Source organism: Gavia stellata, chromosome 7 (genome assembly GCF_030936135.1).
Source record: "Gavia stellata isolate bGavSte3 chromosome 7, bGavSte3.hap2, whole genome shotgun sequence".
In the NCBI taxonomy this organism is placed as follows: domain Eukaryota; kingdom Metazoa; phylum Chordata; class Aves; order Gaviiformes; family Gaviidae; genus Gavia; species Gavia stellata.
Genome location: NC_082600.1, coordinates 27061976 through 27088345, shown reverse-complemented (window position 1 = coordinate 27088345; position 26370 = coordinate 27061976). Strand labels below are relative to the sequence as shown.

The following is a 26370-nucleotide window of genomic DNA, read 5'->3' as shown; positions in this document are numbered from 1 at the left end:
TTTGCACAGGGATGTCATTGCTCATCCACAGTTACGCATCGCTGCCCTCCCAGAGCCCTCCTGCCATGCCTCTCCCAGGACCTCCCTCCTCTTCACAGCCTTTCCCTCCCCACCGCTGTCTCTGCCAGGATGAGAGAGCCCTTAACACAAAACACTCCATCAGGTGGAAAAGCGGCCACTGAGTCCTGGTCACAGGGAAAAGATACCTCCTTGGGTTTACACCCCTACAGCTGACCTGGGCTGCAGACCTCAGGGCCCAGCTCCTCACCGGCTTGTGTTAAAACCCACAGGGAGTGACAGGTCCCAAATAATGTGCTCCTCTTTCACCGTGGGCAGGTTGCAGAGCCAAGACGTTTGGGGCAGTTTTGCCAGCAGAAGCACAGTGTAAGGGGATGCCAGTGGGTGTTTAACACAGCACTCTTCTCCCAGGTGATGGGCTGATGGGTGCTGGTTGCAGGGCCAAGTGGTGCCGGCTGCGCACCCTGCTCTCCTCCAGCATCATGGGTAACACTGCTGGTGAGCAGTCGCTCCTGGGCTGCTTCCACCAGCAAACACACTTACCTGCTTGGCCCTGGTGCATAGCTGCACGGGGGCTCTTGCCATACAGCACAGGGGAGGTGGGGGGAGTGTTGTTCATGCTGGCTACAACAAACACTGGTTTTACATCTCCCAGACAGGGTCAACTATCCCCATGGGGTGCTTGAAATGCTGGAATTCACCAGCTGTTTTCTTTGGACACTGGCGTGTTGTATCTGGACAGAAACCGAAGCGTGCTGTTGGACCAGGCACATCCACCGGTCTGCTGCGCCAAGAAAACTTTGCCCGCTGCTAGGACCTCTGCCTGCTTTACAAACAGAAAGGCTGTTTGCCCTCATCTGTGGCCCTCTGGAGAACAGAAGGAAGGTGGCTCGCCCAGGGTCAGAGGGAGAGCTGGGGCAGGGCGATTTCCCAGGCTCCAACCTGACGGCTTCATCTCCATCCCTCCCCTCTGAGGGTCTCCGGCAGGACCCCACCAGCTTTGAGCAGGGGAATAAAACGCACAGCATAAAATCCCATCACCTGAGGCAAGTAATAGACCTCACCCAAGGAGCTGTCTTACACGCCCAAGAGAAAATACTCCGAATAACAGAGGCTGTACAGAGTGCTCATGAGGTGCTTAGCATATGTTGGCTGCACACAGGTCCCAGGGCTGCTTTCACAGAGACTCAGCTGTGGAGCAGTTGCTGGGAGCAGCCAGCGGCTTTGAACCCTTCTGGGATGTCGCTGTCCAGTTTGGAAATGATTTTGTAAATGGGTTTCTTCCAGGAGGGGTCGGAGTCCTTGCCCGCCCTGACGGCGCTGAAGAACTCCCGCAGTGTCAGGCTGGCCACCTCCAGAAACCGCCCTGGCACCTGCGACGAGACGGGCATCAGCCCACGGCACCACTGGGTCCCCAGCTCCCCCTCACCCCGGCAAACCCCATCGCCCCACCACCCCTGCCCCCCAGCTCCCCCTCCTCACCTCGAAGTCATTCCCCTTGTTATAGTGCATGTTAAGGGTGCGGAAAAGCTCCGAGTCCCGGGAGACCCGGAGGGTGCCAGCATCCACGACGCCCTCCAGCAGGGCCTGCCGGGCAAACTTCTCCACCTGGATGTAGTAAAACTCGCGGAAGTTGCTGAACCACTTGATGAGCTGGGAGGTGATGCAGCGGCTGAACTGCCGGGGGGGAGAGTCAGAGGACAGGCATGACGCCAGCTTGGAGCCTCCCGACCCACGAGCCCCCGCAAGCACAGCCACGCACTGCTGGCCTGGCCCCAAACCCAGCCCTGCCCCAGGGGTGCAAAAACACAGCCAGGACCATGACATGGGGGTGTCCGCAGTGCCTCTCCCTGCTGCAACTGGGATCCCATGACACAGGGGTGTCCGCAGTGCCTCTCCCTGCTGCAACTGGGATCCCACCCACCCTGTGGTGGGGAAGTGCGTTCGTGACGTGCTTTAATCCCAACACCTCAATTGCACAGAGTGAAGAACAGGCAGCCCAGGTCTGCTGCGGCCCTGAGCACCCGCTCCAGGGCAGCCCATGTTGAGGCGGGTGCCGTCCCCCCATTCCTGCCAGCGAGGCAGGGGGATGTGAGAGCATCCCCTTCCCTGTGGTTCCCCAGGAAGGCGGGCTGGGTGCCACACCGCACGGGAGCCCTGCCTGGCACCAGCGCCAGATGCTGCCATTTTACCTGCACATCGAGGAAGTAGGTCTTCAGCAGAGTGGAGCTTGGGTAGCGGGTGAAGAAAAACATCAGCTTGGCCTTCTTCAGGTGGCCAGGGGTCAGCGCCTCCTGCATCTGCCTCGGGGTCAAGGAAAGCCTGCATGCAGCAGCCCAACCGGCTCAGCACGTCCCTGAGCGCTGGCCCTGGCATGCACATGCCTGGTGCCCACAATAACCCTTCCCCACAGCCTGGCAGCAGGGTGGAAGGGGTTCATCCCTGGCTGGGCAGCCACTGGCTTTTCCCTTTGGCATCCCCAGGGAAGCTGACGCTCCCCACAGCACTTCCCAGTCTGGTGGGAACAGGGATTTCCATGAGACACCTGATCCTGGCATAGGATGATGGGACTGCCAGGGTGGCCTAAGAGCAGGCTTGGGAGCTCCTGACTCCTACCCCCAGCTACACTACAGCATCTAACCAACCCTGAGGAGCAGCAGTGCCCCGCCATGGCTCAGGACCCCTTTCCTGCCCACCCCTTTTTAGGCCCCTGAGGAGCAGCAGGGACCCTCGCCCTGGGATACCGGCAGGGGCTGTGCTGAGCTGTGGCTCCAGAGGACAAGGGGAGCACGTCCAAGCCCAGGGACCTCTCTAGCTCCAGCCGAGCCCAGGGACCTCTCCCACTGCCCCCAAAGGATATATGGGTGGAGGTGAAGGGTGCCCCATCCATCGCAGCCTGCAGCTCCCCACAGCCTTCTCTGCCAGATGACAGCAGTGCCAGGCTCTCCGTGTCAGCAGGGCTCAGGGGCAGGGGATGCTGCTGCTGCCTCACAACCGATGACCTCAGTTTAACAGTTCCCCAGTGCAAGTCGAGGGGCTCCGGAGGACTCCTCTCCAGGGCAGGGGGGCTCCCACAGGAGCTGCTGACCCAGAGGCCATGCTGGTCATAGCCCAGCAGCTGGCTCAGCAGCTGGCTGTCCTGGACGGGGGCAGCCGAGCTCATCGAATAACCCATGCTGAGTACCTGAGAGGGTTTTCTGACCCCTTTTGAACTGAAGGAGCCGGCATGAGAGCCCGGGCTCCTCCCCAAAGCTCCTGACAGGGCCTCAGCCTGGGGTGAGCCCAGCGAGCCCGGGCCGTTCATAGGAGATGGCTTAGCAAGTGGCTTTCTGCATTTCCCAGCAGCAAAATACTCTCTCCTGGCATCTGGCCCCGGCACTGGGAGGCTGCAGTGTTGCTGCAGGAGGTGGCTGGCTGCCTTCGGCCAGACGGTTTTCAGGACAGAGTCCACCACCCGAGACATCACCCCGGTCAGCTCATGCTTCAGCGCCTGCGAGAGGACCCTCGCTGCCAAGGGCAGGCCATCTGTGTCGCCTCTGTCCTCGTCCTCCTCTGGCCCATGCACCTCCAGGATGCTCCTCCAGAAAGGCCCTTTGCATGGGTCACTGGTGGCAGTGGCACTGTCCTTGTCCAGTCTGTCTCCAGGCCTTCCAGGCAGTGGATGCCATTTCTCAGCACCTTCCTGAGTTTGGGCAGCATCCCCAGAGTCGCAGACCTGGGAGAACTTCTCCTGAAGCTGCCTCAGCTGCTGCTCTAAAAAGCAGAGCTGCTCTTTCAGCTGCTGGCAGCCCTCGGCATGGGGGCTGCCCGCTGCAGGGGCCACTTGCCTGGCCGCCCCCACACCCTTCTGGGGCACCCTTGGCTTCCTCTTGCTCTCCTGGGGCATGTCGCCACCCCTCTCCCTCTCGTGCCCAAAAGCTGCCTCCAGGCTGGTACCAAATGCCTGAGGGTTTAGTGGGAGGCTCATGCCTTGGATGATGCTCTCCACCCTGGCCCGCTTGGCTCGAAGGTGCTGGTCAGACAGCTGGTCCCTGTCACGAGCACAGGGCATGGGAGCCGTGGCACGGGTCCTGGGGAAAGCCAGGGCTTGTGCTCCTTCTCCAGGAGATGCGCCATGCTTGTAGTCCTGAGGCAGGACCACTGGCTGAGAGGAAGGGAAAAGGATGGTGGAATCCAGGCTCCTGCCAACCATTGGGTGACTGAGGAGCTGTGATATCAGGGACGCACTGGGGGAAGGCAAGAGAGAGTCGGTCTGGAAACAGGGCTCCAACTTCAGCCCCTGGCCGTGCCCTGAAGTGGCACGGTCTCTGTCCTGCTCAGAGCCTGTCCTGCCATCCATCATCTCTTCTTCCTGCCTAGACACCGGAGAGCTGACCCTCAGCTGGTTGGGGATCATTTCCAGTGACAGACTGGCAGGCTTCCCAGGTGTTTGATGTTTCAGCCTGCTAGTGGTGTGGAGCTGGAGAAAGAGCAAGAAACATCAGTGGGCAGGACCTCATACAGCAGCTCCCCATGCACATGGCCAGACATTTTTCCTCCCAGAATTCCAGGGCATCCCTGCTCCCCTGCAAAATCTATTTCACCAGGGAATGACCCAGGCAGAAATCTCCAGGCACTGCAAAACCTGTGAGCAGGCTGTCGGGTGTTGCATGACAGCAGTGATGCCCTGGACACTGTCACAGCTCCCACCCGCCAGCCAGGCATTCATAGTGCCTGGAGTACATTTCGCAAGGTTTGGGCCCTGGATGTGCCTGGCAGCATGGACTTCCCACACTGCCAGCTGCACCTGCGCTGGAGGCATTTGGGGAAACTCCCCTCTGGGCTTGTGGACTGAGGTACAAGGGTGGTGAGCACCAGACAGAGCTCTCTGCCACGCATGCCTGGGCAAAGGTGGTTTTGGGTGCTCCCAGGTGCAGCAGGGCACGGGGACAGCAGCTACAACCCTGGTGAAGACATTCACGGCACATAGCAGCTAGGCCAGGGCATGGCTGCTGCCTGCTTCTGCCGGCACCCAGCACCTGCCACCAGAGCCCCAAGGGCACAGTGATGGGCAGCAGCACTGGGGAGCCGGAGCAGCACAAACGGGCTGGTGGAAAGGGACACAGCAAGGGCGAAAGTGTGACGTGAACTGCTGCAAGCGGGACACACGGGGATGTTCAGGCTAACAGCACGGTTTTCCTAAGCACTTGGCAAAACACGGAATAAAAGGGATGGGGATTACCGGGAAAAAGAAAAACTACCAAGCCAGCAGCCCTGGGCTTAAAATAGTCACACTGACTCCAGGCAGGGATCCACCCCTCTGCCTGTTTGCTCACTCAGACAGCTTTGCAAAAGGTGCAAAAGCTCGTATCCTGGGCAATTACAGAGTAACTGTCCCTGTGGGATGCTTCTTCCTCATCCACATTAATTAGCAGTAGCTTTGCATCCCTGAAGTAGGACAGTTTATGTCTTTTCCAGACACCTTTAAAGTGTCTGAGATTCTTTTGCTATACCCAGAAATGTCTGACCATTTTCAAAACCATCAGTCTCCTGTCCCCATGACTGTCTGCTCCATGGCGAGTCCCCCAGGCTAACGAGCAGTGTAGAAAATGGGTTTCTTCTCACTGTTTTTTAGCAGGTTGCCTTTCTTCGAACAGCCATGTATTCCTGGCAGGTATCTGGGAGAGCTCTACATTTTGCAGAGCTCTAGTCTTGACAAACCAAGTATTTTCTGCGTTATCCAACACCACTTGTTGCGCTCCCGTGTTGCCTCCCCACCCCTCCCGACCATTAGGGTTTCATTTTCCTAGCAGTCTGTCGTGGGGACATTCAAACTGCTCAGTTTACCCGTGGCCAGCGCAAGGCTGGGGTGCCAGCAGCTCTCAGCATCACCCCTCGCCCTTGTACAACAAGCTTCACCATTGCCTGCAACCGCCTCTTAGCCTGCCAGCCACTTCCAACAAAGCCACACAGCAAATGCAATCATAGATTGCATTGCAATCAATGCCCTTAAGCCTTTCCGCATGGCATAGGCACGAGACAGCCAGTCCTGCTACCTCACTCGGTTTGTTACAGAAACACCTTCTTCTGGCACTTGGTCACAATTTCTCACCTCCTCTGTGTTCAACAGCAAGGTCAGGGGGCTCACCCGTCCCCTATGCTGAGGCTTCCCAGCCCCAGAAACCCGGGGCAATACACCCCTCGTAAGCAGATTGACCCAGAGCTGGCAAGATGCCCTCCACTTGCCTAAGGTTTCCAGCACTACCATCTTTCTGCTGGAGATTTGGAGAGTGGGAGCACAGCCTGCGGTCCCAGGCCATGGCAGCCTGCCGTGGGTGGCCTCAGCCCCCCCCCGCAGCCATCCCAGCGCCACTGGAGCAGGAGGTGCTGCCCCAAGCAAACTGCTCCCGCTGGTGCAGCCCTTTCCCCGCTGAGTTAGCAGATGCGTGCTTCGGTTCCTACTCTTCCTACCAGCCTTCACCAGTACCACCTTCCAAAACACTAAAAAGCAGCCGAGGTTCCTCTTACCTGAAGAAAAAGGCCGAGGAATGAAATGAAGATGCTCAGAAGAGAAGGCAAGCGTGTTCCCTCCAAAATGGGAGCCACCCCACATGGGATCCCCAGGGGCTCCTCGGTGGGAGAGCCGTGAATGGAGCAGCCTGCCGCCCCTCCAGCACTGCGAATCCCCCCAAAGCCTTCCCCGGCTGCCGCATCCCTCTGTCTTCAGCAAGCGCCCCCCGAGCCCAGCTGCTCACACCTCCCTGCCCCGCTCCCCTTGGCTCTGGGGCGCAGTGCCCCGAGGGCAGACATCCCGGGGCCGCGGGATGCCGCAGAGGCAGCGCCGGCGCGTCCTCCCGCTGCGCTCAGGTCCTTTAAAGAGGGAGTGGGGAGGCCGGAGGCAGCCAACCGGCTGGGAACGACTTCTGAATATGCAGATGGACGTCCAGGTCAGGTCCAGCACGGGGTCCAGCCACCTTCCCTGCTCTTCTGCCATCCCCCAGGCTCATAGCCCCTGGCTGCCCAGGTGGGCAGAAAGCCAGACAAGCAATTCCCCCATACAATTTGGCCTGGAAACCCCATCCAGGAGCCAGGATGGTGAACCGTTGGTGAGATGATGCAAATGCACTGGACTAGAGGCAAGCAGTGCCACAGGCAAGGAAGGAGCCTGCCTGGAAGGAACCAGCCCGGAGCACCAGGTGCTGCCCACCTCCCACAGAAAACACCTAGGCATTTCCAACATCCCCTGCCATGGGGACACGGAGGCATTCTGGCTGGTCTGGAGGTTTGCAGTGTAGGATGTGGCCAGGAAATGGAACTACACAGGAAAAGCAGCAATACGGGAGTCCCTTGCTTATCACAGGGTGCTTTAGAAACACTGCTGCAGGCAGCAGAGCTGGCACCACTCTCAGCTGAGTACACCCGAACCCCAGCCCCAGGACGAACCTACCTGCCCCAGGGGCATGCGTGGTTGTGAGACGCTTCATGCAGGAGCCATGCAGTGGGTGGACAAACCTAGCCACGCACGCCACTCCTGGGGCTTTGTCTGCTTGGCTTGCTTTGCCTCCACACGCTTACCGAACATGGCGATGTTTGGTTTATTAATTTGGTAGGCAGCAGGCTGTGGTTAAAAGCACTTGACATCAGGTGGTCTTGTTCAAGGATATTAGCCCTTGAAAGACAGATCGCGGAGAAAGCCCTGGCAGAGAGCCTTTCTGGCTCAGTTGCTTTTTATTAAAGTAGTCAGCACATCCTCAAAGCCTCAGAGACTATCCCCTGTTGATTTTTATTCAACCTCTTTTCTTTGAAAATGATCCCAAGAATGTTTGTTGCAATTTTATATTAGGAGACTATTTTGAAGGTTGTGGTTTACCATTCATATATTATTAAGCAATGGCTAAATTAAGGACATGTGCATAACCTGCACTTGGCTCCTTGAGAGATGCTTGGCTGCCAGACAGCCTTTTATGACTATCCCAAGCTAGTCAGATTCTGCAAATGGGTGCCTTGGGTTTTCTTCCACCAGTGGTTCCCCACCTGGAAGCAGGCAGAAAACAGAAGCCAGCTGACAGATCTCAAATGTTTTCAACACACAGACCACATCTGAGGAACGGGGCTTACTTGTGGACTCATTTGCCTGTTTGCCATGGTGAGATGACTTTCTTGCCCATTTCTAACCATTCAACATCCCACTGGCTGACACTTGTGGCACTATCATCCTACGTGAGCCCAACCCCATGATTTGTCAAGGTGAGCAGGAAGACCACCGGTACAGCTGTCCTGCAGCAATCCAGAGTCGGTTCAATGAAAAGCGTCATGAAACGGCACCCTCGATAATACGTAGGTCCGTTTACACACCAGGAATCGTAGGTAACATAACTCATAGGTACCATGACTTGTAAAGTGAAAGTCCCTGTGTCTGCTTGTAGTGGGGTCAGTAGAGCACGTGGACGGGCAGGGCCACGCAAAGGTACTGGCAACGAGGACACGAGGCATAACCAAACCGTCTGCCTGCCACCTGGCCCCGCATGGGGCTGTGGAAGACATCTTAGGTGTGGTTCAACAGGAGGCTCTTGAAGGTACCACGACGTGTCCCTGTCCCGGCTCTGCCCCACAGCCCTGTCCCCAGCCTGTCCCTACCCCACAGCCCCTGCCTTAAGACTGTCCTCACCCCACAACCCCGTCCCCGGCCAGTCCCCGCCCTACAACCCTGTCCACACGCCTGTCCTCACCCCACAGGCCTGTCCTCGCCCCACAGCCTGTCCCCAGGCCTGTCCCAGACCCCCCGCCCGCGATGGTGCCGCCCCTCTGGCCTCGCTCCCCCCGTTTCGGAGAGGTTGGTCTGGCCCTGCGCACTTCCGGCTCGCGCCGGGCCTGCTTCCGGTGTCCGCCCTCCGGCTCCTCCCGCCGCCGCCGCCGCTGCCGCCGCCGCCGCTATGCTGCTGCTGTGGCGGTCCCGCTGCTTGGGCCGGGCGCTGGGCCGCTCGCTGCGCGCCCTCCGGCAGGTACTGCCCGCCGCGGGCACCGGCCGCGGGGAGGGAGGGCGACGGTTGGCGGGCGGGGACGGCGGCGCCAAGGGCACTGGGACGCGTCCCCCTCTTTCCCGCCCGCCGCCTCCTCGGCGCGAGGCACCGCCGCCTCGGGGGGGAGGGCAGGAAGGGGCGGCACGGGCGGCGGGGCTGCCCCCCCGCCCCGGGAGGGGCTGGGGTGTGCACGGCGCTGCCCCTCTTCCTGGGCCCGGCGCCGCCGGTGCGCGTGCCGCTACCCCCTTACCGCCCCGCCCCGGGCCAGGCCCGCCGCCCCCGTCGGTAAGGGCGGCGGCGGCGGCGGCGGCAGCTGTTCGCCTGCGGCACCGGACAGAGCTGACCGACGGGAAAACATTCTGAAAACCGCTGCTCTCGGGCTCCGCCGTCCCCGCCTGTCGCTGGGCTGAAGCGTTTGGGGGGGGCCTCTCTGTTGGCAGCCGCGACTCGCTTCACACCCCCCACCGACCTCCGCCGGCGGAGACCCTCCCCGGCCGGGTTCAGCCCGCTGCAGAAACGGCACATAAACTTGTGTCTGCTTTTTTATTTAATTCCTGTGCTCAAGTTTCAAAGCAGTCGTTGAACCAGTGCAAACGGCAGTAACTTGTGCTGGCAGTAGCTTGGGTTTGCAGAGTCTAATAGCCACAGCCAGCTACCTAAATCAACACCCAGCACTGCTTGGCCGGCTGGTTTCTGTTGTTGGCTGACTTCTGGACACATCTTCCGTTTAAATAGCAAACATGCACAGCTTTATGTACATATATATAGATATGCATGCATATACGTACATATATATGCATACCTACAGGAGGAAAAAGATCAGTTCTCTTCCAGATGACTAGCTGAATCCCTAGAGCATGAATTTGATTTTAGCCATCGTGTGAATGTCAGCGAGCAAGTGTTGACAGCTAATTGCAGTGTTGAACATTTAACTATGTCCTGCTTCCCTGTAGGGCTGTTGTATATTAAATGCTTGTCTCTGGGCGCTACAAACAGATTTGTGTTTATAAATATGTGTGTATGTATATAAAACTGCACTACAAACAATTCATAGCTAACTATATAGTCATATTTTGTTATACATACATGTAGATACAAATTGATTATAGTGCAGTTTAAAATAAGCTTATTTAAGTGGCATTTTAACAATATTTAAGCTTTGTCAGCTCTTAGTGGTGCTGTGTAATTATACAGAACAGGGGAAAGCCAGATGGAGCATTCAAACCTTTTATAAAACTAGTCTGCAAATCAGGAGGTTACAGGAGGTTATAGCTGAGTACTAGGAGGGGGAGATAATTTTAGTTAACCTGTTAGATGTACTAGAAAAGTTGAGAAGTCAAGATGGTGGTAGTAGTTTGATTTCCATTTGAGCAGGGATATGGGAAGTAAGTTTTGGCGAAGGGGATAATAAAGGCTTTTTGGAGAGCCAGAAAGAAATGCCAGAACCTGGCAAACCTCTGATGGGAGAAGTGAGAGCAATAGACATGTACAAAATTCAGAAGTGTATGGTTGAATGGGACAACAGTGGAGTCGGCAAGATGGCAAGAAACAACAAGGGTAGGGAAGGGTTGGCTGGATTTTTATGATCTCGTAAAAGAGGAAAAGGTCCTGGATTCATATATCAAGTAGAAGTCATAAATGTGCATCAGTAGCCTGCATCTGAGCATGTAAGACTTGGGGGGGGGGTGCGAGGCAACTGTTGAAGGATGACCTGAAAAAGCCCAGAGAAGAGCTAGTCTGAAAAAAGATGGTTTGATCAGGAGCTGCGTTCAGTGCTTTGAGAATCAAGTCCTTCTATTTATCTGGGGAAGAGTTTGTAAAGAACTTTTTCTTCCATGTTTTGTCCTCCCCACATGCTGGTGGAGTTCTCAGCCTGTCGTCTTAGTAACAGTATCCTTTACCACTCAGCATTGTTATCTCCATCCCATCTTAGCATCTGCCCTGCCATGCTATATGTAATTGTGTTAAAATCCATGAAAGACATGCAGTGGATTTTTTGTGTGTAGCAGTGGTTTGCACTCATCCTTGTTGTTAAAGCAGCAGCTTCTTTGCTTTGAAGAAGCCAGGGCTGAAGAACTGATTGCTGCTTTGCCTGTCGTCAGGGCTGCCTGGCACTGGGCTTCTGTTTTGCCCCTGTTGAAATTAACTGTACCCTCCCGTTCAGTTAGTGTCCTTACCTGAACTGGTCTCTGTTCGCACTGTTGGAGAAGACATCTGTAGGTATACAGGCTGTTGCTTTAGCTGATGTATTCCATAATTTATTTCAGTGTGTTGTGACCTACTGGAAGGTGACGGCTCCTTGAAAGGTGTGGCCTGGGACGCTGTGTGCCAGGGTCACTTTGACATAACAACAGTTATAAAAACAATTCTGAGAAGTCATGTGAAACGTGGGGGAAAACTTAATCACTTGGTACGTGAGTCACTAGCTAATTAGACCAAGACTTGTTTCTCCAAGGGAAGGCTCTACTTTTTAAAGTGAACCAAAGTGCTAATGCCAGCTAGCAAAACCTAAATGTTTCCATTTTCACTGAAGAAGCTCCAAGATCAGGCAGAGGGCCGATTACCGATACCAGGAACAGGTGCAATCATAGTGATTCCTTCAGGGAAAGACGGAACAGGAAACAGCCCTGTCAGGCATCTCCCAGAGCTGCACATGCATCTCTGAGGTACTGTAGTTAAGAGGTGGATACACAGCAGTTCTGCAGAACACAAGACAGAGGAATCTCAGTTATCTTTTATTAGTGGCTTTCTCCTCACATTAGAGCTCTTTCCCTCATTTCTTAACCTAAAAGACAGAAGGGTGGAATTATACCAATTTTTTCCTTAGTTGTGGAACAGGCTCGACACCTCTCATGGAAGAGAGCTGCAGATAAATAAATCACAATGATTTATTTTAGGACAGGCCTTCTAAATTTTTTTTAACTTTACAGTAAACTGGTCCTGAGCAAATAAAATTGGCTGTTTCTGCTTCAGTCTGAGGCTGTTCCTCTTTCTTAAGAAGTTATTGTCTGGGATGCTAGGAATACCTTTAACCACTTTTTTTATAAAGCACCCAGGAAAGCATTAATGGGCAGAGGGGAGCTCAGGTCACTTGATATTTTATTTGTGATTGACTTCATATTATCTGGGACACTACAGGAAGTGGGAAGAATTTGATCAATATGGGAACTAACATATGTGCTGAGGATTGTGGCGCTTTAGATGCTTGACCAAACGGAGTTAAGTTGAAGTTTGTCTTACTGATTCCAGCTTAGAGCTGGCTTTACACAAACCAGATCTGAGTTAGCAGGGGGCCAGTGCTGCACCAAGATAAAGTGTTGTAGCATTGACAATGACTCTGCAAAGTCTGCACAGTGCTCCCTGCGTTTCCTTCCCCAGCCAGACCTGGGGTAGGGGCTCCAGCAGGTCCTGCCAGAAGCCAGTTTTGCAGGACTGTCGGTCCAGGATCGTTGGTCCCTGCAGTGGACCGGCAAGCAGGGTAGCTGCATGGTGCTGTGCTGGAGGTCCTGAGCTCTGCCAGACCCGGGCTGGCTTAGCAGCAAGTCATCCTGGCTGCCTGCATCCTCGGCACAGCTAATCATAACCCTGTTGAACTGCCCATCTATCAGTGAGTTGACTGTGCGTTAATATCCGAGAAGCCAAATCCATCAGTAAGTTTGCATAATTAGACTGCCAAGGGGTCGATTCCAGGCCTGTTAGTAGTTTTGATGATATGAAGTGTTCACCGAATGTATTTTTGCATGCTGCAGTGCTCAGTCCTGTAGATGGTGTGACAAGCTTAAGTATGTCTTTGGTCCTTGATCTCTATGTTGTCTTAGCACACACAGCTCCACAAATTATTTTGATATTTAAGATCAGTTATATCCCACCCTGCTTGCTCTGGTGAAGCTGACATCAGGGCTTATACACAAACTTCCCTTCAGACACTGAAGATGTGAATGAAATCTAATTTTTACCCCTTACCTTAGTTGCTGGATAAGGGTGCTTTGAGCTGTTGAGTAGCTTCTGTTCTAAACAAGTTAACTGCATTTTATTCATGGTTACTGTGGTATTTTTGTAGAAGTTTTTGACAGTTCTTAGGTTCTCCAGATCTGCAGGTTCGGTGCTAGAGGAATGTATAATAACAATCTGGAAAGTAAGTGGAATATCTTGAAATGTCTTTTACTTTTGAGGAATATTACGCTGATCTAGGAATGCAGTCAATGATTATGTGGGTATAAAGTGAAACATCACCAGAAAGTAGAATTCCTGGCTCACTGAAGGCAGTAGAAATTTTGCCATCGAGGGATATTCTGGCCTTCGGGAGTTCAAAGGCTCCATAGCCTTAAAACAAACAAATAAAAAAAAAATCAGATGCTGCATTCATGACTGTAGGAGTAAACATCATGGGATGTTTTTTCGTCGTATCTAGTAGCTACCCTTGACTTCCTCATTCATAGCAAATTTTAGTGAATGAGTCTTTAGAAATTTGTTCCTTCTTAAAGAGGAAAGTGTGCACGAGAAGGTCAAAACAGCTGGAGCCACAACTGAGAAGCAGGTGCATCAGGTTTAACATCACTCCACAGGAAGGCATCCTGGGAGGAGACAAAGCAAAGAGAAGGGTGTAGATGCTCTCTCACCATCTCCCGCTCTTGCTCACTATGGGAAAGTAGCAAGCCTACAGTCTGGAGCATGGGAATGGGGGTCCCGTCTCTGATCCAGGTCTCGTGGAAAAACCAAAATCCTTCTAGATGGGTCTGCCTTTTTGGAATACTGATAGTTCCTCTTCTCTCTGACAGGGGAACTGTGCTCTGGCAAGATGCTCTCTGTCTGGTGAGTCTTACACTTTTATTTCATTTCAAACTAGCTAGACAGAACAGAGCTGATGATGGAAATGGGTGATAGGTTTGATTGGGGTTTATTTCTGTCAATCATGTAATGAAGAAACAGTTGGTGAAATGAGCTGTGTTTCCAAGTGAGTGCCTCTCTTGCATAATGTACATCCTGCCCAATCCATTCTACTCTGGTACTCTGGTGAAGATTTCACAGCAGCAGCACAGTGTATTTCAAGCATTGCAGTGCTTGAAGCATATGCTGTTGCAGAGCCTAGCTCTCTAATAAAGTCCTTTGAAAATGATGGGTGAATGTTAAGTGACATGTCAAATCTAGTATGCCTGTGAACTCCTCTTTGGTGCTTAAACTGGATTTTCCCAGAGCTCTTTTTTTTTCTAGCTGTACTGTGTTTATATAGCATTACATCACTCACTTCGGGTTCCACTTTGAGAAACCAGTTAAATCTGCTTACCTTTTCCGGTTTCTAGAATTCCAATATCAGCTCTTTAGTCAGGGGTGGTGTCAAAATTTTATTGCTTTTTTTAAAAATCAAGTGGGGAAATGGTTCTTCCTTCTGGCATTGTGTAATTGAGATAATTATGTTCTCCAATTGCTACGCTGACTCTCTTTAAGATCAGTCTGGAAAGCTGCCCAGTGCCCTGAAAGAGACAAAGGACAGGAGTTCAGTTAATAATAAAAATTGCAGTGTCAGGGCATGTGAGCAGTGTGGGGACAGTGGTGTATGTGAAACTGAGAAGCTGTGAAACTCTCTGCTGTGAGTTTTGGAAAGGAAGTGTTCTTGGGACAGGGGGTGAACAGAGAAGAGGGATGATGGTGGCTTGCTACTCTGCCCTATACCCTGTTTTCATTCTTTTTTTCCTCCTTACCTGTCCATGCAACTGTGAGGCTTCCTGGGGGTGCCTTTTAGGGGATTGATGCCTTGCTTCTATTAGGAAGCCCTTTGTATTGGTAAGGATCACTCAGCAGCAACTGAGCTTTTAGCAGTCCTGGAGGTGTCCCTCATAGCTGTTTCCTAGTTTTGTTCTGACTGGGGTAGCTGCTGCTTTGTTCGCCCTTGTCAAAGTTACCCGCATTAGCTCTAAGGTCAAGATATAACTGTTTTTCCCCACCTCTGTAAATCTAGATGAAGACAAGACCACTGTTCTTGGCAAGTTCTGGGCAGGTCTGATGGCACTGAGGTGCCTATATATGACTATATTCCCCATTTAGTCCCAAGCTTCTTTCAGGGTGGACAGTGGTGTCCTCTGCGCTCTTTTACCTGACAGGGACACTTGAGGGCTGGACAATGTTCCTGTGGGGTAACACCATTCTCATTCACAGGTGTGGCTGGGAGCCAGGGATTGGCTTACACCAACAGCAGGAAGCTTTTGTAAGTATCCCCAGGAAAGCTGTGATGTGGAGAGACTGGGGCTGCTCTAGCCCTGATAAGATTTGGGGGCTGGGAGGCTGTCATAAAATCCCTGTGCACATCATAGGGGTGTGGAGCTAGCCCTAAAAAAATCTAGGGTTTGCAGGTCAGAAATTGTGGCATGCTTAAAGAAAATAAGCTTTGTTTGGAACCAGATACCGAGGCAGGGAGGGGACAGGAATGAGGAGACTGGTGATAAATGGATCTCTACCCTTTGATTATCTGACTAGAAGTCTTGTTTGCTCTGTGGTGGTCTCCTGGTAGGATTTCTGTCAGGAAAAGTGGGGTGGTTCAGGGAGCTGTTGTTCATATGGCAAGGTTTGCAATGCTGAGGTGGTCTTGTAAAAATGTATTTGGGGAAATAACCTTAAGAGCGCATCCATAAAAGCCTGAAATACTGGTCTGTTTGCACCAAGTAGCCTGTGTTAAGAGGAAATGCTAAAGCATGTTTGCTTCAGGTTTCCAAATGCGGTGTCAGTAGGTATAAAAAAAATCCTTTGGAACGCTTGGGATTGCCAGCTCCCTGTTAAGGGACTTGGTGGAGAGAAATAGCTGTCTCTTGGATGTGTTGCCATAGGCATTTTATGGTGCTTTATCTTTTTTTGGCGCAATCTAGCAACTTCTGTAGAGATGACAGTCCTGATCTGGAGGTATAAAATGGTTACTGCTCTGGTCTTGGGTGTAGGGTGGGCTGGCTAGGTCAGCCTTTTATCAGTATTTATCAGTATCAGGGGTTCTGTTGGGTTGTCTCCCTAAATTAAAATTCCATAAATGTCGGTTCTCACTGAGTTTCTGAGAGCACTAGTGATGGTAAGCTGTAATGTTTCCTTTCTTAGTGGGATTGTTGCAGCTTGAACAGTAAGTAGGAGTCCCTTGGAACAAATAAATCAGAACAGCTGAGCAGCCTTTCAGATCAGTTAAGCAAATGTAAATTCTGTACTTGAGCTTGGTGCCAGCAGCCTGCAGAGGAACGTACTTCTGTGTTCATATCTTTCTCTCTTTCTGCAGAGTAAATAGCTCCAGTGTCTTCACTGTCCGTTACTTCAGAACCACTGCAGTACGTAGTAAGTAAAAAGTCAGGAGTCAGTGGAATGGCTCTTGTGCTACCTGTTGCTGACCTGACAACAGCTGAAGCTACCTCTTCCATCCTTGGTCTATGCCCACTGCTGTCCCACCTCGATGGATGGCTGAGGGTTTATGTCCTGGGGCCCTAAAGATTTTGTCTGGCATTCCTGTCACAATGTGAAAGTTGGATGGGAATTTCTCTTGTGTTTAAATGTTAATCAGTGTTGAAGCAAGGAGAAGGCCAACTTTTGACATCTGTTGACTCCCTAGAGTCCTGACAACAAGAATGAAGCAATGCCGTAAGTTTTGAGCTCTGAATGCATTCAAGTCTGTCTGTCTGTCTCACAGGGGATGACGTGGTTACGGTGAACACACCAGCCTTTGCAGAGTCAGTCACAGAAGGAGATGTGAGGTGGGAGAAAGGTAAGCAGTTGCCTCTTCCCTGAAATTCTGGGCACTGTTGCTGCTGCACTGGACAGCTCAGGGATGGATTGTAGTTCACTGGCTGACAGTCTGCTCTGTGCCTTTCAGTCCGTGACAAATGAGGCGATTAATTGCAATTCTCTTAAGGGGTAAGGATTGCAGTTACTGCGTCAGCACCTCTCTGTCGTGGGCAATGTTGGGTGAAGGGTGATGTCTAACCAGGTGGAATCAGACTCTGTGCAGTAGATTTGATTGTTTGAGCTAGACTTTTCTTTAGAATTTGTGGAGAACTGGGGTGAGAAAATTCTGGGTTAGTGGGGGAGACTGCTGTGGGTTAAGAGGGGAGGCTGGAGCACACCTCCCGCCTGACAGTGGTCTTCATATCTATCGTTCAGCTGTTGGAGACACAGTGGCGGAAGATGAAGTGGTGTGTGAGATTGAAACAGACAAGGTAGGAGTTTTCTGGACCAAAACTTTTTCTAGTTCTGTAGCGGGTACCCTATATGGCTCCTCTCCCGCTAAGAGCTCCTAGAGCCTGCAGGCCCTGCCTGCTCCCTTCATGCAGAAAAGTTTTTCTCAACTAGTATGAAAGCTGGCTGTGCCTTAAGTGAGAATTCTTTGATAACTCTTCCTTCCTCATATATTTGATTAAGCATAAGTGGTGCTGATGTTTGTTGGAGCTGCAATTCCACTCCTTCCAATTTCGGTGCTCTAAGCTTTGAAACCTATTTCTGTTTAAACAGAGGAGAAATCTGCAGAGCCACAGGATGTCTTCAGATTGTTTTAAATTTAGCCTTTAAGTTTATCACTCCTTAAAGGACTCTTAAGCTTTGAAATTCTTGCTAAAACTCCCTGCCAAGTTCTGCTTCCAGTGTTGCTGTCAGGAAGATGCTGGCAGTGGGTCAATTCTTGATTGTACCCTGGAGCGGGAACATCAGAGTATACGTTACACTGCCAGCATCTCCTAAAACTTCTAAGTATTGGCAAAAAATCCTGGTGGAGGGTGTGAAAACTGGTGCAAATGGTGCAAGACAGAGCTGCTGTCTGTGCCAAATTACAGTATGTATCTGTGCATATTAGCATCTTCTCTTGGGCACTTGTTCACCATCCAGTGTTCGGGGGAATTTCACTGATTTTCCTCTTTGCAGACATCAGTGCAAGTTCCAGCCCCAGCAGCTGGTGTGATTGAAGCCCTTCTAGTACCCGATGGTGGCAAAGTGGAAGGGGGGACACCTCTGTTCAAACTCAGGAAAACTGGAGGTAAGTCAGGCATGTGTAACTTGCGCAGGCCTTCCTGTTTCCACCAATCTTTTTCTGAAGAAGGAAGCAAGGCATTTAGAAGGGGTCCTGAGAGATGTTAAATGTTTCCTCCATCTGCCTCTGTAGCTGGAAGAAAAAACTCCTATTCTGTTGTCCATTAGAAAAGCATAATTTTAGTCCTTCTGAGGGGGAAACTTTCCTTTTGCTCCCTCTGGAGGAGACTGCAGCTCTAAGCTAAAATTAGTTGAGAATTCCCCTGATATAACTCTCTTCTCCGCCCTCTTTTCTTTAGCATCCAGTCTCCTGCACAGTGAGGAGATCTAGGGTGTCGATGAGTAAAACACATTCACCATGGGATCCTCTTGTGGTGGCTCCTATGAGTTCCATAGTGCTGAGAACATAAAGGCACTCTGTCGGAGAGTTAACTTTTATCATGTTGGTTGGACTCGGAGATCCCTGACAGTGGAAGCTGTCATTGCCCTTATGGTTCTTCCTTGTCTTTTAGCTGCTCCTGCCAAGGCCAAACCAGCAGCAGCCCCTCCTCCTCCTGCAGCCCCTGAACCTGTAGCTGCAGCTGCTCCTGCCCCTACCGCAGCACCAATTCCCACTACAATGCCACCAGTGCCGCCTGTGTCAACTCAGCCCATCGACAGCAAACCAGGTGAGGCAGCAGCTGTTCTCTCCTATTTTCAAGCCTCTCTTCCTTGGGGAGAGTGTGTAAGGTTAAAGATGGCAAACAGTCTGGCATTTATGGTGAAGGCTTCCCTGTGTTGTTGCACTGCATGCTCCAGACTGGAGAGCGCAGCTATGCCTTGTACTGGCGCAGCCCAATTCAAGGCTGCTTCTGCGCTGTGTTGCTTGAGCAAGGAGCTCACAAGGAGTTTCTACCTCAGGGCGCTGCGATCAAGCCCTGGCTTCCCTTTTTGACTGATGTGTTCTTTACCCTCAGTGTCTGCAGTGAAGCCGGCTTCAGCCCCAGCGGCAGCCCCTCCTGGAGAGGCAGTGCCCAGCAAAGGTGCCAGATCAGAGCATAGGGTAAGCTGCGGGAGTAGGGGCCTTGCCAGCACTTCTGTTGGTGGGTGACAGCTTGTTCCGGCATAAGCCTCGAGCTTTTTGGATGTGTCCATATCTACCTGTTCACACCCAGCTCAGTGGGGCTGTGACAGATGGGGAGGTGCCCCACATGAGGGCACTGCTTAGGGATGGGGTGGAGGAAGAGCCAGGTCCAATCTGACCCAGGTCTTTTCTAGGCAAAAGTCTTGTCTTGAACTCTCCTGACTGAGCACAGAAGGCTCAGTGTGATCTGCTTGGTCTGTCCACAAGCCCTCAGCAAAGGACTGAGGCTGCTGCACCTGCCTTGTGCATTCTTAAGAGAACATGGTTGAGCAGCCTGCTTTTTTAGCAGTCTTGCTCTTCTCACATTAGCCTCATGCTGGAAACTGTGGGTTGAGCTGGGCAGCTTCATAGTGAAATCAGCTCCTCATCCTGTCATGCTCTTCAGGGAGACCTGGAGTGAAAACCTTGACCCTAGGCATCCATTACTAGTCAACCAGATGGCAAGAAGAAGGGCATTTTGAGTTTCTTCTGTGTTTTGCCCCTTGGATGAACTTGAGGCAGCTTCTGCTTATGTCTTTTTAATTTTCAGGTGAAAATGAACAGGATGCGTCAGCGTATTGCTCAGCGGCTGAAAGAGGCTCAGAATACGTGTGCCATGCTGACCACTTTCAATGAGATCGATATGAGGTGAGGAGCAGACCTCTTTTTCGCTTTACAATTACAAATAGATGCAGACAGTCATCTTTAAATAGCAGCCAAGACCTTGCTGATTCTCTTTGGAGAGATTGGCAACATGTCTTTTGGGACCTCTTTCTTAGGTGTGTACCACTGTCTGTGCAGCTTCATCAGTGCCATGTTGTGGTGTGAGGGGTACATAGCTTCCTAACAGCCTGTCATTCCTTGGGAGTCATCTGCTGCTTGTAAAAGGGGCAACCTGATTCCTCATCTGTTTGGTTCTTTGTTGAGGACAGGTAGATGTTGAGCATAAGAGCAGGAGTGACTAGTGTCACTTGTGTAGTGGCTGTTAGGAGACACCAAGATCATAGAATGGTTTGGGTTGGAAGGGACCTTAAAGATCATCTAGTTCCAACCCCCCTGTCATGGGCAGGGACACCTTCCACTAGACCAGGTTGCTCAAAGCCGCGTCCAACCTGGCCTTGAACACTTCCAGGGATGGGGCATCCACAACTTCTCTGGGCAACCTGTTCCAGTGCCTCACACACCTCATGGTGAAGAATTTCTTCCTAATATCTAATCTAAATCTACGTTCTTTCCATTTAAAACCATTACCCCTTGTCCTGTCACTACGTGCCCTGGTAAAAAGTCCCTCTCCAACTTTCTTGTAGGCCCCCTTCAGGTACTGGAAGGCTTCTACAAGGTTTCCACAGAGCCTTCTCTTCTCCAGGCTGAACAACCCCAACTCTCTCAGCCTGTCTTCATAGGAGAGGTGCTCCAGCCCTCTGATCATCTCTGTGGCCCTCCTTTGGACCTGCTCCAACAGGTCCATGTCCTTCTTGTGTTGGGGGCCCCAGAGCTGAACGCAGTACTCCAGGTGGGATCTCAGGAGAGCAGAGTAGAGGGGCAGAATCATCTCTCTTGACCTGTTGGTCACGCTTCTTTTGATGCAGCCCAGGATACGGTTGGCTTTCTGGGCTGCAAGCGCACACTGCTGGCTCATGTTGAGCTTCTCGTCAACCAACACCCCCAAGTCCTTTTCCTCAGGGCAGCTCCCAATCCATTCTCTGCCCAGCCTGTATTTGTGCTTGTGATTGTCCCGACCCATGTGCAGGATCTTGCACTTGGCCTTGTTGAACTTCATGAGGTTTGCACGGGCTCACCTCTCAAGCTTGTCAAAGTCCCTCTGGATGGCATCCCTTCCCTCCAGTGTGTCGACTGCACCACACAGCTTGGTGCCGTCGGCAAAGTTGCTGAGGGTGCACTCAGCAAGATGGAGCATCTGCTTTGCTGAGGGTGCAGTCAGCAAGATGGAGCATCTGCTTTTTGCCGTCCTGCCAGGTTACTGCTGTTGGAGGTGGGCATATTTAGCTTCCCATGAGGTGGTTCCCCAGAGCTCATCAGCCTTTCAGGTGAGCAGTACATAGGCCTGAGGCCCTTGCTGTCAGATAGTGCAGCTTTCCAGAGACAGACTAGCATCTTTCCCCATCCCCTCCGGGCAGGTGGGCTGAGCGCACTAATGGCTTTGGAGGGGGGCAGCTTATGTTACAGTGCATTAAGGGGAAATTGTGCCCAAATCAAATTGCCTTGTGAAATCCTATTCTGCTCCTTAAGACAAAACATGTAAATATTTGTGTCTCAGAACAATAAGGTTGGCAAAATAGTCTTGATTGGAGGGGAAGTGCTGCAGCTTTATCTCCTCTCAGAGGCTCATTGAGGTGTCGCTTTACACTGGCCTCAGGCTCTCATTGCATCGGTAATCTGGTTTGGATTGATTGCTGTGAGGTTGACTCGTGAGGGCCTATGCTGGGGCCTCCCGGCTTCCTGCGGGGGGTCAGTGTCTGAAAGGAGGAAGCCATAATGAGCCAGTTTCATAGCAAACCTCGTCCTCATTGCTGCAGTCCTTGTGTCTTGGGAGGCACTAATGTCTTTGGGTGGTAATCCTAGCCCTAAACAAGGTTAGGTGCAGGAAAACAAAACAGACCCCTACCCCTTGCTGAAACTGTCTCTTCAAAGACTCAAGGACTCTGGAGGGGGGAGGGATGGACTGTGCAATTCTACAGCATCTGGTATTAGCCTAGAATAGCCAGAGCTTGTAGCCACAACTTGGTTGACTTTTTGTAAATGGCCTCAGTTCTGATAAATAGAAGCAGTGGGGAAAACATGATTAGTGTGGTTGAGGGCTGTGGATGGGCTGGCACCCACTGCCATAGCACCTGGGAAGATTTCTTTCGTACTCACTCAACTCCCAAAGCCAAAGAGTTGGGTATGGAGGCATCGTCGTCCTGGCTGGCACTGGACTTGCACAATAGTTGAAATCTTTTGCCTTGATCACCATGTGCATCTTTTCTGCTCTTGGCATTTCCTGTTTTTTCACCCTCCTGGGGTTGGCCCAGCCACACCTGGAGTTGCTGTCTGCGGTGCCGCACTGGTATAGGCAGTGGTGTCTCCAGAGAATCGGTGGCAACATCAGGCCTAAGCAGGAAATAGGCCATGCCCCATCTTGCTTTTGTGTTTGGCAGTGTGGGCCAAGCAGATTAACCTGGTCCTGTTGAGTTTGTGGTCCAGGACCAGTTCTGTTAGATCCTTTGGTGGGGTCCTTAGAGCCACGCTCAGCCCATTTCACCTGTGACATTTGAAGGACTTTTCAGCAGGCTGGGGGTTTGCCAGTTGGTGGTGCAGGTTTTGCAGTCCTTGGACTGGCACTGGAATCTATTACGGAGTTGAGAGAACAGTGTTTTCTTGGACTCCGTGCTGACCAGCGTTACCATGTGCTTTGCAGCAACATCCGGGAGATGAGAGCCTTACACAAGGATCCCTTCCTGAAAAAGCACAACCTGAAGCTAGGTTTTATGTCAGCTTTTGTGAAAGCTGCAGCTTTTGCTCTGCAGGACCAGCCCGTTGTGAATGCAGGTGAGTGGTCACCCTTGCTGGTGAGTTGCACATCTCACCAGTGACTGTGGCAGAGTGGGGGAAAGCAGGTAGCCAAGTCCATGCCGGGCTAATAGCTTGGGCAAGCAAGTCAAATTTGCAGAAAAAGGGGGGACAGTCCTATGTGCTGCAGCTGATTTTGCTAATGCCACTTATGTAAGTTGTTAGGATTTTGTGGCTACTTCTGGCCTCTTGAGCCCTTGATCTTGGGTACTGCATGTGTAACACAGCTTTTTTCTCCTTCTAGTGATTGATGACACAACCAAAGAGATTGTGTACAGGGACTATGTGGACATCAGTGTTGCTGTAGCAACTCCCCGGGTAGGTACCGCAGATGCTTTGGCCATGATTCCTGCAGCCTTGGGTCTGGGACGATCATATACTTTGAGCTCCTCTGCAGCAGAAACTTAGTGATGAGACAGATCTTCTAAATGAGACATCTGATACATTGTGGACTGCTGAGATGGGTTTTGGGAGAAGATGGAGGACCAAGAATATTCTGCCACTGTACTAGGAGATACAATAACAAGGTCAATATAGATCTCAGTGGTTAATGAGTAGGGCCAAGTTAGGGAAACCCTTTTTTTCATGGACCCATGAGGATATGGCATAGACAGTAAAAGCTTTGCATGCCCTGTCCTTTGAGTAACCCTCCTGTGCTGTCCCACCATTTCCATAAATCGCATTGCTGCTTCAAAGAGATGTTCCTGTCCAGGGAGAGTATAGGATGGAGATACAGATGTTGAATTAGTTGGTTCTGTTGTGAGGCAGAGGTTTGGCCAGGACTGAAGTTCTGTCACTGCTCCCAAAGTCTAGGGGAGGTCCAGCATAAAGGGACTCTGCTCTTCTCACTTAGAAAGAGGTGGCAGCTGAATTCTGCCCAGTGCCTCACCTGCTTTTATGGATGTGGAGCTGGATCCAGACAGGCTTGGTTGATTTTATGAGATGGGCTTACAAAGGCAAAGATGTCTCATTTACAGTGTCGGCCCTTGGTGTGTCTCGTGCCAGGTTTCCCGGCTGCCAGGGTGTGAGGCAGCTCTGCCAACCACCTGCTGTGGGCTGAGGAGGAGGCAGGAACTCTGCTGGGCTGAGGCCAGGCTCCTGCCCAATAACAGTTATCTGTGTGTCACTGTGGTGAATTTGCTGATCACGCAGTTTGCTTCTTCCTAGGGTCTTGTGGTCCCTGTCATTAGGAATGTAGAAAACATGAACTTTGCTGACATAGAGCGTGCTATCTACGAGTTGGGGGAGAAGGTAAGGAAAGTTGGAGGTTTCTGTGAAAAGGGTTGCGAGGAATGGGAGGATTTGGGGGTGCTCGATAGGCATGAATTGATTCAGTCACTTTGTGTTGTCATCTCTGACCTCTAACACACTTGAGTTGTGCTGCGGGGGGGTGATCCAGTTACAGCTGTAGCTATGCCCGTGCCTTAAAGGACCAGGCCTATCTACTTGTTACCCTTCCAGAAGACCACAAGCTATGCATTAGTGACATGGTGTGTCTTCACCTTTGTCTTTAGAGGCCAAGGCTGAACTGCCCTGGTGTAGAAGTCCCTGTGTCTGTCTCCTGCAAAAACCAGAGTTGGAAGCGAAGGCAAGAGAATCCTTTCCCAAAGCCAGTAAATGTTCAGATCTAAAGACAGGATGCATTTTCAAGTAATTCGTGCTGGTTTTCAGCTAAACAGATCAATAAGTGAAGCTCTTGCCATCAGCATTTATTCCTGGAGAGGGTGAATGTCCAAACCCTTGTCCTTTGCCTTCTGTGATCTGTGTGGCTTTCTAAGACCTTACTTTTTGTTCTAGGCACGGAAAAATGAACTGGCCATTGAAGACATGGATGGCGGCACTTTCACAATCAGCAACGGAGGGGTTTTTGGGTCACTCTTTGGGACACCTATCATTAACCCACCCCAGTCTGCTATCTTAGGCATGCATGCCATCTTTGACAGGCCTGTGGCTGTGGGAGGCAAGGTAGGTAGAGCTGTGCAGGAGGTTTCAGTGAACAGAGGGGAGGACTCAGTAGGATGAGCACCATAGCGCATGTGCTTTTTGTAGGGGGTTGGTGTCAACTTCTAAAAGGCTTTACTGTGAAAGAGGAACAGAGACTAATGGGTGTAGGACAGCTTTGCTGGCACTGGTACTTGACTGAAGTGTGCAGGGGGCCTTGTCCTATCCGTGATGGGGAAAATGGGATAGTCTGCTTCAGTGTGGGGAGGAGGAGGAGGCTGTAGCCTCTGTGATAGAGAACAGCTCCAGAAAGGGACCTAGTCTTGTGTGATGTGGACCCAGCCTGGGCGGTGGTCAGTGTGCAGGTGGGTAATCCTGCCAGACAGGACATACCCAGGAGGGCCTGAGCCCTGGGTTCAGGGTGGGAAAAAGCCAGGTCTTCTGTGAATTCACAGGAGGGCATCATGCAGGCAGTAGGGCTGAGCTCACTAATGCCTGTCTTATTCGTCCCCTTCAGGTTGAGGTGCGGCCCATGATGTACGTGGCGCTGACGTATGATCACCGGCTGATTGATGGCAGAGAGGCAGTGACTTTCCTGCGCAAGATCAAGGCAGCAGTGGAGGATCCCCGCGTGCTGCTGCTCGACCTGTAGAGCAGCCACACCCCCACACAACCCACCCAGGGCAGGGCCGCAGCACCAGCAGGGGCAATGCAGGGCATTCAGGAACTGGCAGGGGTCATTCCAGTCTCCCTCTCTCTGCTGTGATCAGAGCTGTTGGGAGGGAATTGTGGGGATAGCTCCTACCTCCTTTCCTGTTCTGTTTAAAGGTGGTTCAGGTTCTCAAGAGGATTGCTATGTGGTGAGCCAACCACTGAATGGCACTGCCTTTCCAGAGCCATCTATATGGCATCCTCTCCCTCACAGCACCAAACTTTCACCTTTAGCTTGTCCTATACCAGTGGAAACTGCTTGCTGCTGCTGTGCTAGGGTACCCTTCCCTGCTGCTCCAAGGCAGGTTCAGCTTTATTTCCTAGCACTGAGGTTCCTGGGGGGGAGAGAAGAGGAAAGGCCACTGTTCTGTCCCTGTTTTGCTTGAAGGCATTTCACACTCATCTGCCTTGCAAGGGCAGTCTGGGAACCCCAGGCCGCTTGCAGCAGAGGTTTTGATCAGAGCAGGGTTTGAGGTAGGTGTCGTGCTTCTGGCAGTGCCCTAGTTACACACACTCCCTCCACAAACAGGAACACGGTGGTGGCAGCTCCCCTGCTTTCCCTTGGAGATCATTTGTCTCTCTCCAGCCTGGTCGCTGTGGCGTGAACGTTCATGTCTGAGTGAGCAAAGCCTGTGACCTCGGTGGAGGTAGCACTGTTCCTGAGGGGACAACCCTTTCACCATTACATGCCCAATACGGGGGTAAGAACCAGCCCCCAGCAGCTGTCCTTAAATCACAGCTCACTGAGGGTGGATCCGACTGCTGGCTTCCTGCGTGCGAGGGCTTGGCCTGCTACCAGCAAAGAGACAGCTGGGGGGGGGCCAGGTCTTTAAGTGTAATGTATATGCCAGGCCAAGGCTGCTGGTTTTGGGGGGAGGGGGGCAGTCCTTAATCCGATAGCGCACACATGTATTGAGGAGCGAGGGGGTTGCTAGTGCCTGCAGAGTCTATTACTCTTACCCTCTACACAAACTTGTAACTAAAATATTTAACACAGCGGATTTTAAATGAAATAAAACTGGGCAATGACTCTGAGGTGGGGTGTGT

At 51.9% G+C, this 26370-nt stretch overlaps 2 protein-coding genes across 2 annotated transcripts; one reads left to right on the top strand and one right to left on the bottom strand.

The window, feature by feature from the left end:
• Nucleotides 1-1205: 1205 nt before the first annotated feature.
• On the bottom strand, nucleotides 1206-4414 carry PROX2 (prospero homeobox 2). The gene is made up of 4 exons (XM_059819993.1): nucleotides 2876-4414; nucleotides 2211-2315; nucleotides 1501-1695; nucleotides 1206-1391 (listed from the first exon to the last, which is right to left on the bottom strand). Exons 1-4 carry the CDS (start codon nucleotides 4412-4414, stop codon nucleotides 1206-1208), a joined length of 2025 nt encoding a protein of 674 aa, XP_059675976.1.
• Nucleotides 4415-8930: 4516 nt separating this feature from the next.
• DLST (dihydrolipoamide S-succinyltransferase) lies at nucleotides 8931-26010 on the top strand. The gene is made up of 15 exons (XM_059819308.1): nucleotides 8931-8999; nucleotides 13796-13829; nucleotides 15171-15219; nucleotides 16267-16322; nucleotides 16672-16746; nucleotides 17142-17197; nucleotides 17895-18006; nucleotides 18512-18667; nucleotides 18956-19041; nucleotides 19652-19749; nucleotides 22520-22650; nucleotides 22916-22989; nucleotides 23839-23922; nucleotides 24469-24636; nucleotides 25130-26010. The coding sequence occupies exons 1-15, from the start codon at nucleotides 8931-8933 to the stop codon at nucleotides 25262-25264; spliced, it is 1383 nt and encodes a 460-aa protein (XP_059675291.1). The 3' UTR covers nucleotides 25265-26010.
• Nucleotides 26011-26370: the final 360 nt, after the last annotated feature.